Source organism: Salvelinus namaycush, unplaced genomic scaffold (genome assembly GCF_016432855.1).
Source record: "Salvelinus namaycush isolate Seneca unplaced genomic scaffold, SaNama_1.0 Scaffold60, whole genome shotgun sequence".
Classification (NCBI taxonomy): Eukaryota; Metazoa; Chordata; class Actinopteri; order Salmoniformes; family Salmonidae; genus Salvelinus; species Salvelinus namaycush.
In genome coordinates, this window is record NW_024061309.1 from 444,343 (window position 1) to 457,748 (window position 13,406).

The window sequence follows — 13,406 nt, forward strand, 5'->3', positions numbered from 1 at the left end:
TGTACCACCCCCCTCCCTCCCTCTCCCTGTACCACCCACCTCCCTCCCTCTCCCTGTACCACCCCCTCCATCTCTCTCCCTGTACCACCTCCTCCATCCCTCTCCCTGTACCACCTCTCTCCAACCCTCTCCCTATACCACCTCCATCCCTCTTCCTATACCATCCACTCCCTCCCTCTCCCTGTACCCACTCCCTCCCTCCCTCTCCCTGTACCCACTCCCTCCCTCCCTCTCCCTGTACCACCTCCCTCCATCCCTCTCCCTGTACCACCTCCCTCCATCTCTCTCCCTATACCAACTCCTCCTCCCTCCTCCCTCTCACTGTTCCACCTCCCTCCTCCCTCTCCCTGTACCAACTCCCTTCATCTCTCTCCCTGTTCCACCTCCCTCCATCTCTCTCCCTGTACCACCCCCCTCCATCTCTCTCCCTATACCACCTCCCTCCATCTCTCTCACTGTTCCACCTCCCTCCATCTCTCTCCCTGTACCACCCCCCTCCATCTCTCTCCCTGTACCCACTCCCTCCCTCCCTCTCCCTGTACCACCTCCCTCTCCCTGTACCACCTCCCTCCCTCCCTCTCCCTGTACCACCTCCCTCCATCTCTCTCCCTGTACCAACTCCTCCTCCCTCCTCCCTCTCACTGTTCCATCTCCCTCCTCCCTCTCCCTGTACCACCTCCCTTCATCTCTCTCCCTGTTCCACCTCCCTCCATCTCTCTCCCTGTACCACCCCCCTCCACCTCTCTCCCTATACCACCTCCCTCCATCTCTCTCACTGTTCCACCTCCCTCCATCTCTCTCCCTGTACCACCCCCCTCCATCTCTCTCCCTGTACCCACTCCCTCCCTCTCCCTGTACCACCTCCCTCCCTCCCTCTCCCTGTACCACCTCCCTCCCTCCCTCTCCCTGTACCACCTCCCTCCATCTCTCTCCCTATACCAACTCCTCCTCCCTCTCACTGTTCCACCTCCCTCCCTCCCTCTCCCTGTACCACCTCCCTCCATCTCTCTCCCTATACCAACTCCTCCTCCCTCTCACTGTTCCACCTCCACCCTCCCTCTCCCTGTACCACCTCCTCCTCCCTCCTCCCTCTGCCTGTACCACCCCCCCCCCCCCCCCCCCCCATCTCTCTCCCTGTTCCACCTTTCTCCAGTTAGGGTTAGTTAAGGTTAGGGTTAGTTAAGGTTATGGTTAGTTAGGGTTAGGGTTAGGGTTAGTTAAGGTTAGTTGGGGTTAGGGTTATTTAGGTTAGGGTTAGTTAGGGTTAGTTAAGGTTATGGTTAGTTGGGGTTATGGTTATTTAGGTTAGGGTTAGTTAGGGTTAGTTAGTGTTAGTTAAGGTTAGTTAAGGTTAGTTAGGGTTGGTTAGGGTTGGTTAATGTTAGTTAAGGTTAGTTAATGTTAGTTAAGGTTAGTTAGGGTTAGTTAGGGTTAGTTAGGGTTAGTTAGTGTTAGTTAGTGTTAGTTAGTGTTAGTTAAGGTTAGTTAAGGTTAGTTAAGGTTAGTTAGGGTTAGGGTCAGCAGTATAATAGAGGAACCCTACTGATCATGGTGGGTTAGGGGTAGTTAGGGTTAGTTAGGGTTAGTTAAGGTTAGTTAAGGTTAGTTAGGGTTAGGGTCAGCAGTATAATAGAGGAACCCTACTGATCATGGTGGTGCCCCCTGCCAGGGCAGCCTTGGTCCCGTGGTAGAAGTCATCTGAAGGGCTCATGCCCAGCTGGGAGGTCTGGAGGCTGGTGTTCACGTCGACGCCCCCGGGGATCACGATGTGTCCGTAGGCATCAACCGTCTTCACCCCTCCTGGAACTAAAAGGTTCTCACCAATCTGCCTGGTGAGGAGGACACAGGCCATGGTACAGGACAATGGTCACATTCTAACAGCAACAACAGTTTGTGTGTGTGTGTGTGTGTGTGTGTCTGTCTGCCTCTCTGTCTGCCTGTCTGTCTGTCTGCCTGTGTCTATATGTCTGTCTGCCTCTCTGTCTGCCCCTCTGTCTGCCTGTCTGTCTGCCTGTCTCTCTGTCTGCCTGTGTCTATATGTCTGTCCGCCTCTCTGTCTGCCTGTGTCTATATGTCTGTCTGCCTCTCTGTCTGCCTGTCTGTCTGCCTGTGTCTATATGTCCATCTGCCTCTCTGTCTGCCTCTCTGTCTGCCTGTGTCTATATGTCTGTCTGCCTCTCCGTCTGCCTGTCTGTCTGCCTGTGTCTATATGTCCATCTGCCTCTCTGTCTGCCCCTCTGTCTGCCTGTCTGTCTGCCTATGTCTATATGTCCGTCTGCCTCTGTGTCTCTGTCTGTGTCTTTGTCTGTATGTATGTGTGTCAATCTATCTGTCTGTGTGTCAATCTGTCTGTATGTGTGTCTGTGTGTGTGTTTCAGTCTGTGTGTGTGTTTCAGTCTGTCTGTGTGTCAATCTGTCTGTGTGTGTGTGTGTGTATCTGTGTGTGTCTGTGTATCTCTGTCTGTGTATCTGTGGGTGCGTGTGTGTCTGTGTATCTGTGTGTGCGTGTGTGTCTGTGTATCTGTGTGTGTGTCTGTGTATCTGTGTGTGTGTCTGTGTATCTGTGTGTGTGTCTGTGTCTGTGTGTGTGTCTGTGTATCTGTGTGTATCTGTGTGTCTGTGTCTGTGTATCTGTGTGTGTGTGTGTGTGTATCTGTGTGTGTGTTAACAGTAACATCTTACTTGATGGTGCCATCCTCCACATAGATGTCTGCGTAGAAAGACTGGTCGTCATTAACAATCTTTCCTCCTTTGATAATGAGGCGATCAGTCTGGAGACACAGGGACCATCAACATCAGTGAGGAACACAAATACACATTTACATGTTAGTCATTGAGCAGACACTCTTATCCAGAAGAACGGACAGTTAGTACCATCACCTTAAGGTAGCTTGGGGAGACAACCACATATCTCAGTCACATAACGACCAGTGTAATAAAGCAGTTATCAGTAGGGACAGTGCTACTAAGACAAGACCAGTGTAATAAAGCAGTTATCAGTAGGGACAGTGCTACTAAGACAAGACCAGTGTAATAAAGCAGCTATCAGTAGGGACAGTGCTACTAAGACAAGACCAGTGTAATAAAGCAGCTATCAGTAGGGACAGTGCTACGAAGACAAGACCAGTGTAATAAAGCAGTTATCAGTAGGGTCAGTGCTACGAAGACAAGACCAGTGTAATAAAGCAGCTATCAGTAGGGACAGTGCTACGAAGACAAGACCAGTGTAATAAAGCAGCTATCAGTAGGGACAGTGCTACTAAGACAAGACCAGTGTAGTAAAGCAGTTATCAGTAGGGACAGTGCTACTAAGACAAGACCAGTGTAATAAAGCAGCTATCAGTAGGGACAGTGCTACGAAGACAAGACCAGTGTAATAAAGCAGTTATCAGTAGGGACAGTGCTACGAAGACAAGACCAGTGTAATAAAGCAGTTATCAGTAGGGACAGTGCTACTAAGACAAGACCAGTGTAATAAAGCAGCTATCAGTAGGGACAGTGCTACTAAGACAAGACCAGTGTAGTAAAGCAGCTATCAGTAGGGACAGTGCTACGAAGACCAGACCAGTGTAATAAAGCAGCTATCAGTAGGGACAGTGCTACGAAGACAAGACCAGTGTAATAAAGCAGCTATCAGTAGGGACAGTGCTACGAAGACCAGACCAGTGTAATAAAGCAGCTATCAGTAGGGACAGTGCTACTAAGACAAGACCAGTGTAATAAAGCAGCTATCAGTAGGGACAGTGCTACGAAGACCAGACCAGTGTAATAAAGCAGCTATCAGTAGGGACAGTGCTACGAAGACAAGACCAGTGTAATAAAGCAGTTATCAGTAGGGACAGTGCTACTAAGACAAGACCAGTGTAGTAAAGCAGCTATCAGTAGGGACAGTGCTACTAAGACAAGACCAGTGTAATAAAGCAGTTATCAGTAGGGACAGTGCTACTAAGACAAGACCAGTGTAATAAAGCAGCTATCAGTAGGGACAGTGCTACTAAGACAAGACCAGTGTAATAAAGCAGCTATCAGTAGGGACAGTGCTACGAAGACCAGACCAGTGTAATAAAGCAGCTATCAGTAGGGACAGTGCTACGAAGACAAGACCAGTGTAATAAAGCAGCTATCAGTAGGGAAAGTGCTACGAAGACAAGACCAGTGTAATAAAGCAGTTATCAGTAGGGACAGTGCTACGAAGACAAGACCAGTGTAATAAAGCAGTTATCAGTAGGGACAGTGCTACTAAGACAAGACCAGTGTAATAAAGCAGCTATCAGTAGAGACAGTGCTACTAAGACAAGACCAGTGTAATAAAGCAGTTATCAGTAGGGACAGTGCTACTAAGACAAGACCAGTGTAGTAAAGCAGCTATCAGTAGGGACAGTGCTACGAAGACAAGACCAGTGTAATAAAGCAGCTATCAGTAGGGACAGTGCTACTAAGACAAGACCAGTGTAATAAAGCAGTTATCAGTAGGGACAGTGCTACGAAGACAAGACCAGTGTAATAAAGCAGTTATCAGTAGGGACAGTGCTACTAAGACAAGACCAGTGTAATAAAGCAGCTATCAGTAGGGTCAGTGCTACTAAGACAAGACCAGTGTAATAAAGCAGCTATCAGTAGGGACAGTGCTACTAAGACAAGACCAGTGTAATAAAGCAGCTATCAGTAGGGACAGTGCTACTAAGACAAGACCAGTGTAATAAAGCAGTTATCAGTAGGGACAGTGCTACTAAGACAAGACCAGTGTAATAAAGCAGCTATCAGTAGGGACAGTGCTACGAAGACAAGACCAGTGTAATAAAGCAGCTATCAGTAGGGACAGTGCTACGAAGACAAGACCAGTGTAATAAAGCAGCTATCAGTAGGGACAGTGCTACGAAGACAAGACCAGTGTAATAAAGCAGTTATCAGTAGGGACAGTGCTACGAAGACAAGACCAGTGTAATAAAGCAGCTATCAGTAGGGACAGTGCTACTAAGACAAGACCAGTGTAGTAAAGCAGCTATCAGTAGGGACAGTGCTACTAAGACAAGACCAGTGTAATAAAGCAGTTATCAGTAGGGACAGTGCTACGAAGACAAGACCAGTGTAATAAAGCAGCTATCAGTAGGGACAGTGCTACTAAGACAAGACCAGTGTAATAAAGCAGTTATCAGTAGGGACAGTGCTACTAAGACAAGACCAGTGTAATAAAGCAGTTATCAGTAGGGACAGTGCTACGAAGACAAGACCAGTGTAATAAAGCAGTTATCAGTAGGGACAGTGCTACGAAGACAAGACCAGTGTAATAAAGCAGTTATCAGTAGGGACAGTGCTACTAAGACAAGACCAGTGTAATAAAGCAGCTATCAGTAGGGACAGTGCTACTAAGACAAGACCAGTGTAGTAAAGCAGCTATCAGTAGGGACAGTGCTACGAAGACAAGACCAGTGTAATAAAGCAGCTATCAGTAGGGACAGTGCTACTAAGACAAGACCAGTGTAATAAAGCAGCTATCAGTAGGGACAGTGCTACGAAGACAAGACCAGTGTAGTAAAGCAGCTATCAGTAGGGACAGTGCTACGAAGACAAGACCAGTGTAATAAAGCAGCTATCAGTAGGGACAGTGCTACGAAGACCAGACCAGTGTAGTAAAGCAGCTATCAGTACGGACAGTGCTACGAAGACAAGACCAGTGTAATAAAGCAGTTATCAGTAGGGACAGTGCTACGAAGACAAGACCAGTGTAGTAAAGCAGCTATCAGTAGGGACAGTGCTACTAAGACAAGACCAGTGTAATAAAGCAGTTATCAGTAGGGACAGTGCTACGAAGACAAGACCAGTGTAATAAAGCAGTTATCAGTAGGGTCAGTGCTACGAAGACAAGACCAGTGTAATAAAGCAGTTATCAGTAGGGTCAGTGCTACGAAGACAAGACCAGTGTAATAAAGCAGCTATCAGTAGGGACAGTGCTACTAAGACAAGACCAGTGTAATAAAGCAGCTATCAGTAGGGACAGTGCTACGAAGACAAGACCAGTGTAATAAAGCAGTTATCAGTAGGGACAGTGCTACTAAGACAAGACCAGTGTAATAAAGCAGTTATCAGTAGGGACAGTGCTACGAAGACCAGACCAGTGTAATAAAGCAGTTATCAGTAGGGACAGTGCTACTAAGACAAGACCAGTGTTAGTTCAACAAAGACCAGGGGGTTTAAACATCAATCAGCCACGAGAAGGGAAGTGGAAATGAAAACTAATGTATTCTAATCATAAATATCTCTAATTATTACAGAGAGAGAGAGAGTGTGTTTGTGTGTGTGTGTGTGTGTGTGTGTGTGTGTGTGTGTGTGTGTGTGTGTGTGTGTGTGTGTGTGTGTGTGTGTGTGTGTATGTGTTTGCTTATATGGAGGGTTCAATGAGTCCAGGAGAGAAATGCTGCCCAGCACAACGTGTAAAGTGCATCCAGTAACATCCAAAGGGACGTAGCATCAACGTGACTCAGGGTTCTCTGTTTGACTGGCCACATATCAATTTCATCTGTCGTTAGTGTTAAATAATGCTTTTCTCTCTGTGCTGGTAGTACAGAATTTGACTGTACACACAAATGACACAGTGTAGGGTACACTGCAGAAGCTACACTGCATAAACTACACTGCAGAAGTTACACTGCAGAAGCTACACGGTATACTGTAGAAGCTACACTGCATTAACTACACTGCAGAAGTTACACTGCAGAAGCTACACGGTGTACTGTAGAAGCTACACTGCATAAGCTACACTATAGAAGCTACACTGCAGAAGCTACACTGCAGAAGCTACACTGCATAAGGTACACTGCATAAGGTACACTGCAGAAGCTACACTGCATAAACTACACTGCAGAAGCTACACTGCAGAAGCTACACTGCAGAAGCTACACGGTATACTGTAGAAGCTACACTGCATAAACTACACTGCAGAAGCTACACTACAGAAGCTACATGGTATACTGTAGAAGCTACACTGCATAAGCTACACTGCAGAAGCTACACGGTGTACTGTAGAAGCTACACTGCATAAGCTACACTATAGAAGCTACACTGCAGAAGCTACACTGCATAAGCTACACTATAGAAGCTACACTATAGAAGCTACACTGCAGAAGCTACACTGCAGAAGCTACACGGTGTACTGTAGAAGCTACACTGCAGAAGCTACACTATAGAAGCTACACTGCAGAAGCTACACTGCAGAAGCTACACTGCATAAGCTACACTGCATAAGCTACACTGCAGAAGCTACACTGCAGAAGCTACACTACATAAGCTACACTGTAGAAGCTACACTGCATAAACTACACTACATAAGCTACACTATAGAAGCTACACTGCAGCAGCTACACTGTAGAAGCTACACTGCATAAGCTACACTGTAGAAGCTACACTGCATAAGCTACACTGTAGAAGCTACACTGTAGAAGCTACACTGTAGAAGCTACACTGTAGAAGCTACACTGGCAGTAAAAAACAGCATGTTGCAGGAGTCAGCTGAGTTCATTATAACCAATCATCAGCAGCAGCATCCTCCCACCACCACCCACCAGACCCCCACCACCCACCAGACCCCCACCACCACCCACCAGACCTCCACCACCCACCAGACCCCCACCACCACCCACCACCCACCAGACCTCCACCACCCACCAGACCCCCACCACCCACCACCCACCAGACCTCCACCACTACCCATCACCCACCAAACCTCCACCACCCACCAGACCTCCACCACCCACCAGACCTCCACCACCCACCAGACCCCCACCACCACCCATCACCCACCAGACCTCCACCACCCACAAGACCCCCACCACCACCCACCACCAGACATCACCTCTCTCCTCTCCCTTGGCAAGGGGGTCTCAAATGAGGGGAGGGAACTACACTGCCCTCTCTAAAGGCTGTTCCTCTGCCAGCTAGTACTGCCTCTGCTGCTGCCACCAGGCACTCAGTTTACACTATGATCACATCAGTCATAGGACAAAGTCAACGCGGAGTGAACGTAGTGTGTATAAACAGTAGCACAATGCTTTAGTTAGCACTAATACAATATTATAGGCCTGATGTAAACTAGCTGATCCATAGACCTAGCAGTGGTGGATCCTTTACCAGTGGATGGAGAGAGGGGGGTTTGACAATGAGGTTCTCAGTGAGTTTAGGGGCAGAGAGACCCTGCTTGGAAAGACAATAGTCAAGACAGACAGACAGACAGACAGACAGACAGACAGACAGACAGACAGACAGACAGACAGACAGACAGACAGACAGACAGACAGACAGACAGACAGCCAGCCAGACAGCCAGACAGCCAGACAGGTTCTCAGTGAGTTTAGGGGCAGAGAGACCCTGCTTGGAAAGACAATAGTCAAGACAGACAGACAGACAGACAGACAGACAGACAGACAGACAGACAGACAGACAGACAGACAGACAGACAGACAGACAGACAGACAGACAGACAGACAGACAGACACAGACAGGTTCTCAGTGAGTTTAGGGGCAGAGAGACCCTGCTTGGAAAGACAATAGTCAAGACAGACAGACAGACAGACAGACAGACAGACAGACAGACAGACAGACAGACAGACAGACAGACAGACAGACAGACACAGACAGACAGACACAGACAGACAGATTCTCAGTGAGTTTAGGGGCAGAGAGACCCTGCAGGGAAAGACAACAGTGAAGCCATAATGTAAAGTGACAGATCAACAGAGAGCCATGACACCAGAGGGATGTGGCTCTACAGTACACTCTAGGACTACACAGTTTAGGTTCAGAGTTACTGCTGCTGCTGGTTGACAACAACAAACACATTGCACATAGCTGGGATAAAAACAACTCCATTTGGGTAAATATTGGACAGAACACACGTTGGGTTATTTTGACCCAGCCAGTTGGGTCACAAAAACCCCATTGTTTTTCTTTAAGAAGAACCAGGTTGTGTTGTTGATGCTGGGTTCCTGAGCTGTGATCCATCGGGTCAGATCAGAACACTGGGAGAGTAAATGTCATTCCAGTCCATCTGTTCTGTTGTCTTGTCAACACGTGTTAATGTTGAGCACTGACACTTCTGGGGCTTTAATAAGGCTTCCACAAGAGTATGAGGTCTTAAAGTGTCTCTGGCTTGTTACGGACTTGTTAAAATATTTAAGTAATAATGTAATTAAATTTATAATAAAATATGTAATAGGCAAAAATATTGAAGGATAATTGAAATTTGCAGTGTACAAACTCAACATGACGAATAAGAATGACATTTACTCTTACGGGTGGCCAAAAATAACTCTGAAAGCCATGCCCCCCTAATAGGCCATGCCTTTGGATTACCTAAACGTGGGTTAATTTAACCATCGATTGGGTTTTTATTGTCATGCTATTTTCAGGAAGTATGGCCTATTGGGGGCGTGGCTTTCATATAGGTCTCGTTGACCATTCCGTGAGAGTAACCGTCATTCCTGTTCATCGTGTTATGTTTTGTACACTGCTAATAAAAAAATGTCCTTCAATATTTTTTTAACATTACATATTTTAATATACAGTTAATAACATGATTATTTAAATATCATAACAAAGTGGTAACTATCCCAACATTGGGATATGCATATGCACCTGTGGCACTCATTTTGTGTAAGTCTCGTTAAACTACAAAAGTGTCAGTGCTTAACCTAAATATGTGTAGACAAGACAACAGAACAGATGATCGGAATGACATTTACTCTCACGGGAGGCCTAAAATAACTATCTGAAAGCCACGCCCCTACTAATCCATACCTCCAGTCTTCTGATCTGACCCAGTGGGTCATAGCTCAATAACCCAACTAAGTGCTCAACTGGCTGGGTCAAAAATAATACCATGTGTATTGTCTGATTTTTACCCTGTGCTGTGTTGTTTTTAATGCAGAATTTTTTTAGAATGTGGCTGGTAGACAGACTGACGGATGGACAGACGGACAGACACATGGGCCTATGGGCAGACAGGAAAACATGCAAACATGCAGACATGTAGAGACACAGAACGACAGACAGATAGAGAGACAGGCAGATAGACAGACAGGCAGATAGACAGACAGATAGACAGACAGGCAGATAGACAGACAGACAGATAGACAGACAGTCACCGCCCCAGATGAACAGACAGTAAGCTACCATCAGTGGCTCCCATACAGAAAGAGTGTACCAGGGAACAGTTATCATTTCTCTCACACTGGTCTTCTGGTTTCAGTTAGGAATTATGACAGTCTTCATCTCTGTATTGATTTTAGTCATGTAGCCTTTCTAATGGCTTCATATTCAACTGCTGCTCATCAAAAATGGGGAGAATCATTCCAAAGGAGGAGAATGTGGGTCATGCTGGTTAAAGGGGCGGCCCTGTACTGTAGGCTTTGCAACAGTCAGACCACTGTGTCAAATTTCCCGGAGGAAAATAAGATTCAATGTGACCTCGCTAACTACGCCCTGTCTCCGTTGCTATAGCGTTCAACTGTGCTCCCTTCCTCCGCATGGATGAATCTGTCCCGTTTTAACGACAAGGGGAAACCCTTAATAGCAGGAGAGATAGAGGCTTTCGGAGACTCAGACAGACCCTTTAGGCTGCAAGATGTCCATGGTTTGATGGTTAACGATATAGGCTGTCATGGGCACTTAGAAATGCATCTCTGAGACGTTTGAGATCTTTGTTGAGTCTTTTCAATGGAAAACATTTATTGGACGATATTATATGCAATTCAAAATATATTATTTAGCCGGATTCTGCATGCCAGTCATTTGATAATCACTGACTGAAATGTGGGGACATGCGACAATGCGAGACAGCTCTCTGATCATTCCATAGAGACCGGCGCCGCCATGATCAATTCACTACAATATATTGTTAGCCTACATTATATGGCCTGTATGTTTTCATTTTATTTGTAGCGTTCAAGAAAACGTCATGACATAACCAGGACGGAATAGATATTCGATGCCAAGACAGTATCTTGTTTGGGCTTTGACATTGTGAAGTCTGTAGACTAAAGCAGTAGCCGGTTGTTGCGTGCGTGTGAAGGGTGTATAGAAGAACGATGATTCAAATACGATTTATCACACCATTTAAGTTACCATTTTGTCGTTGCAATCGATAAATAATACCGGTGTGTGGGGCAACAATGTATACCTACCGATGAACGAGGAGTGCCTACCGACAAACGGGGGATATTCTTCTTGCCTTGGTAAGACATGCCGGCCGGTGTAGCGATTCACTGGGAGGCAGAGCTTTGATTCCCGACGTTTCAAATAATACGAGAAACGGATTTATCACCGCTATTTCCTCGCTTTAAAATCCACCGGAGCCAATTTCTGTAGTCTAATTTACATTATCCTACTGGTCAGATCGTGTGAATATCGCAATATACAAAATAAAAGATACAATATGTTCTAGGTTACTATTACTTTGTTAGTGCTGTCGCGCACCAGTCAGAGCCCTCCCTTCAACAATACATCCGGCTGTCTCGCGCACCATCTGCTCGTTTAATATTCCAGACACACTACATCCTACCGGCTAATGGCTGGCATCACACATCCTACCGCTAATAGGGGCTAGGCAGGCAGCTTGGCAGGCAGGGAGGCTTTTGCCCTACACAGCCACAATAATTTAGTGGCCACTTAAAACTCGCGTTCTTGATAAAACTCGGGGCCTATTACCAGTGGGAGTAGCCAGGTGTTGAAATCACAGATACAAATGTGAGATCTCTTTCTTTAGGCCATGGGCAACCAAAGGGCAGAATAATGGTAATTTCAGTACCATGCCCGTTGGGACAGCTCCTATAGACTAAAACATTGATCTAGCGTAGAATAACCTGAACATTGTCTGGCCTATACTTGATCAATTAATTACATATCAATTAAATTGTGTTAGGTTAACTTCCTCAATAACGATATACGTTCAAAACATGGAGAAAACAATATCTGATTTGCAAATTGACTTTTGACATGTTGTCAATTTAGGCATCGCACAATATAAAATATCTTCCACTGGGGAAAATAAATCTATGAGGTGTGGATTTACCTCCCGTTTTCCACTGTGCTCACGGTTGTGTCCAGGTCCAGTCTGGTAAACGATTTGACCCCGGGAGGAGCCGGTTTCGGACCCAACAGCTCTGTCTCCACTTGGTCTGGTCTCACTGACTGACGAGAAGTTACTCACACTCCCCGTGTCACTGAAAGTATCCGACCAGCATTTCTCCTCGTTCTTAATCTTAACATGCCGTCTCACAGACTGGGGGCTGCTGTTGTACGACTCAAAATTTAAAGTTTTATTCTCATAAGCGCCTTCCACGTTGCAGAACATGCCGCCGAATTTTACTCTGGGTTTCGGGCTGTCTGTCCCCAGTCTAGACAGTAACGACCCTTCATCGTCACTATCTCTTGGGAGAAGTTTCCTCTCTGCCATGGCCAATAACTATTCTTATTCTCAGAAATAAATGTAAAAGTTTGTGAAAAATATCCAAAGTAGACCAAAAAAAGGTACTTCTACCCAAGTAAAACCTAGGAGTTAATTCCCCTTTTAAGTAGCCCTACTATAGCAGAGGACTTGGTTAGTCAAGTGACTAGAGGAGCTGTCCACTGGGGCGTGGTCCTGAAATAACCACAGTACAATACTCTTACTGTGAGAAAGATATGACAGGCGACTAGGGGGACTAGGGGAGGTCTTGTTCACATCGGCATGAAATGTTGATATGGGTTCGTCGCAATCAGTGAAATCCAATCGGGATTCTTCAGCTTCCACACCGAGACGCTGATTACTGTAATGGAAACGATAAACGAAACGAAACGATGAATAATAATTCACCAATGTCTGAGAATGGGAGGGGGGGGGGAGGGGGGGTAGCTAGCCTACACACTTGAATGCTCACTCAGATCACTTAACGCTGAATGAGGTTGTGTTTTGCCCCGTGGCCCGGCGACGCAGTTATAATGTGGTAGACCCGCTGGATGACTGGTTTTACATGAAAGACTAAGTTAGCTGACTAGACTATCTAAACTTCTAGTAATCATGGTCAAATAACCGACCATTGATTTTGTTAGTCGCTCAGATATTATATTTTTTAAAAACCTGCAAAGATTTTTCTCTGCAAATAGCAAAATTAGGAGAGTTGCATGAAATGAGTTATACAATTGCTAAATCTTCTCAATGCCCCATGGGAAACAATGTAAAATTGCAGCAAAGTTGCTTTAAGATTGCAACATTTTCTCTATGCCCCATGGCAAAGTGTAGAATTGCAGCAAATGTAAGTCTAACATGCAGACTAGACCGGGCGCATACACGTGCGTCATCGCGCGCATGTTAATTTTGTCCATCCACACCAGACACGATCAGGACACGCAAGTTGAAATATCAAAACCAACTCTGA

At 45.9% G+C, this 13,406-nt stretch overlaps 1 protein-coding gene across 1 annotated transcript in view; it reads right to left on the reverse strand.

Moving 5' to 3' along the window:
* Positions 1 to 11,234, reverse strand: part of LOC120042032 (dihydropyrimidinase-related protein 2-like) — a 33,689-nt gene extending 22,455 nt beyond the window's left edge. The window contains exons 1-3 of the mRNA XM_038986923.1: positions 11,196 to 11,234; positions 2,683 to 2,771; positions 1,645 to 1,829 (exon numbers count right to left, since the gene is read on the reverse strand). Of these exons, the coding sequence (XP_038842851.1) occupies positions 1,645 to 1,829; positions 2,683 to 2,771; positions 11,196 to 11,234 (313 nt within the window). The remainder of the gene's footprint in view (positions 1 to 1,644; positions 1,830 to 2,682; positions 2,772 to 11,195) is intronic.
* Positions 11,235 to 13,406: the final 2,172 nt, after the last annotated feature.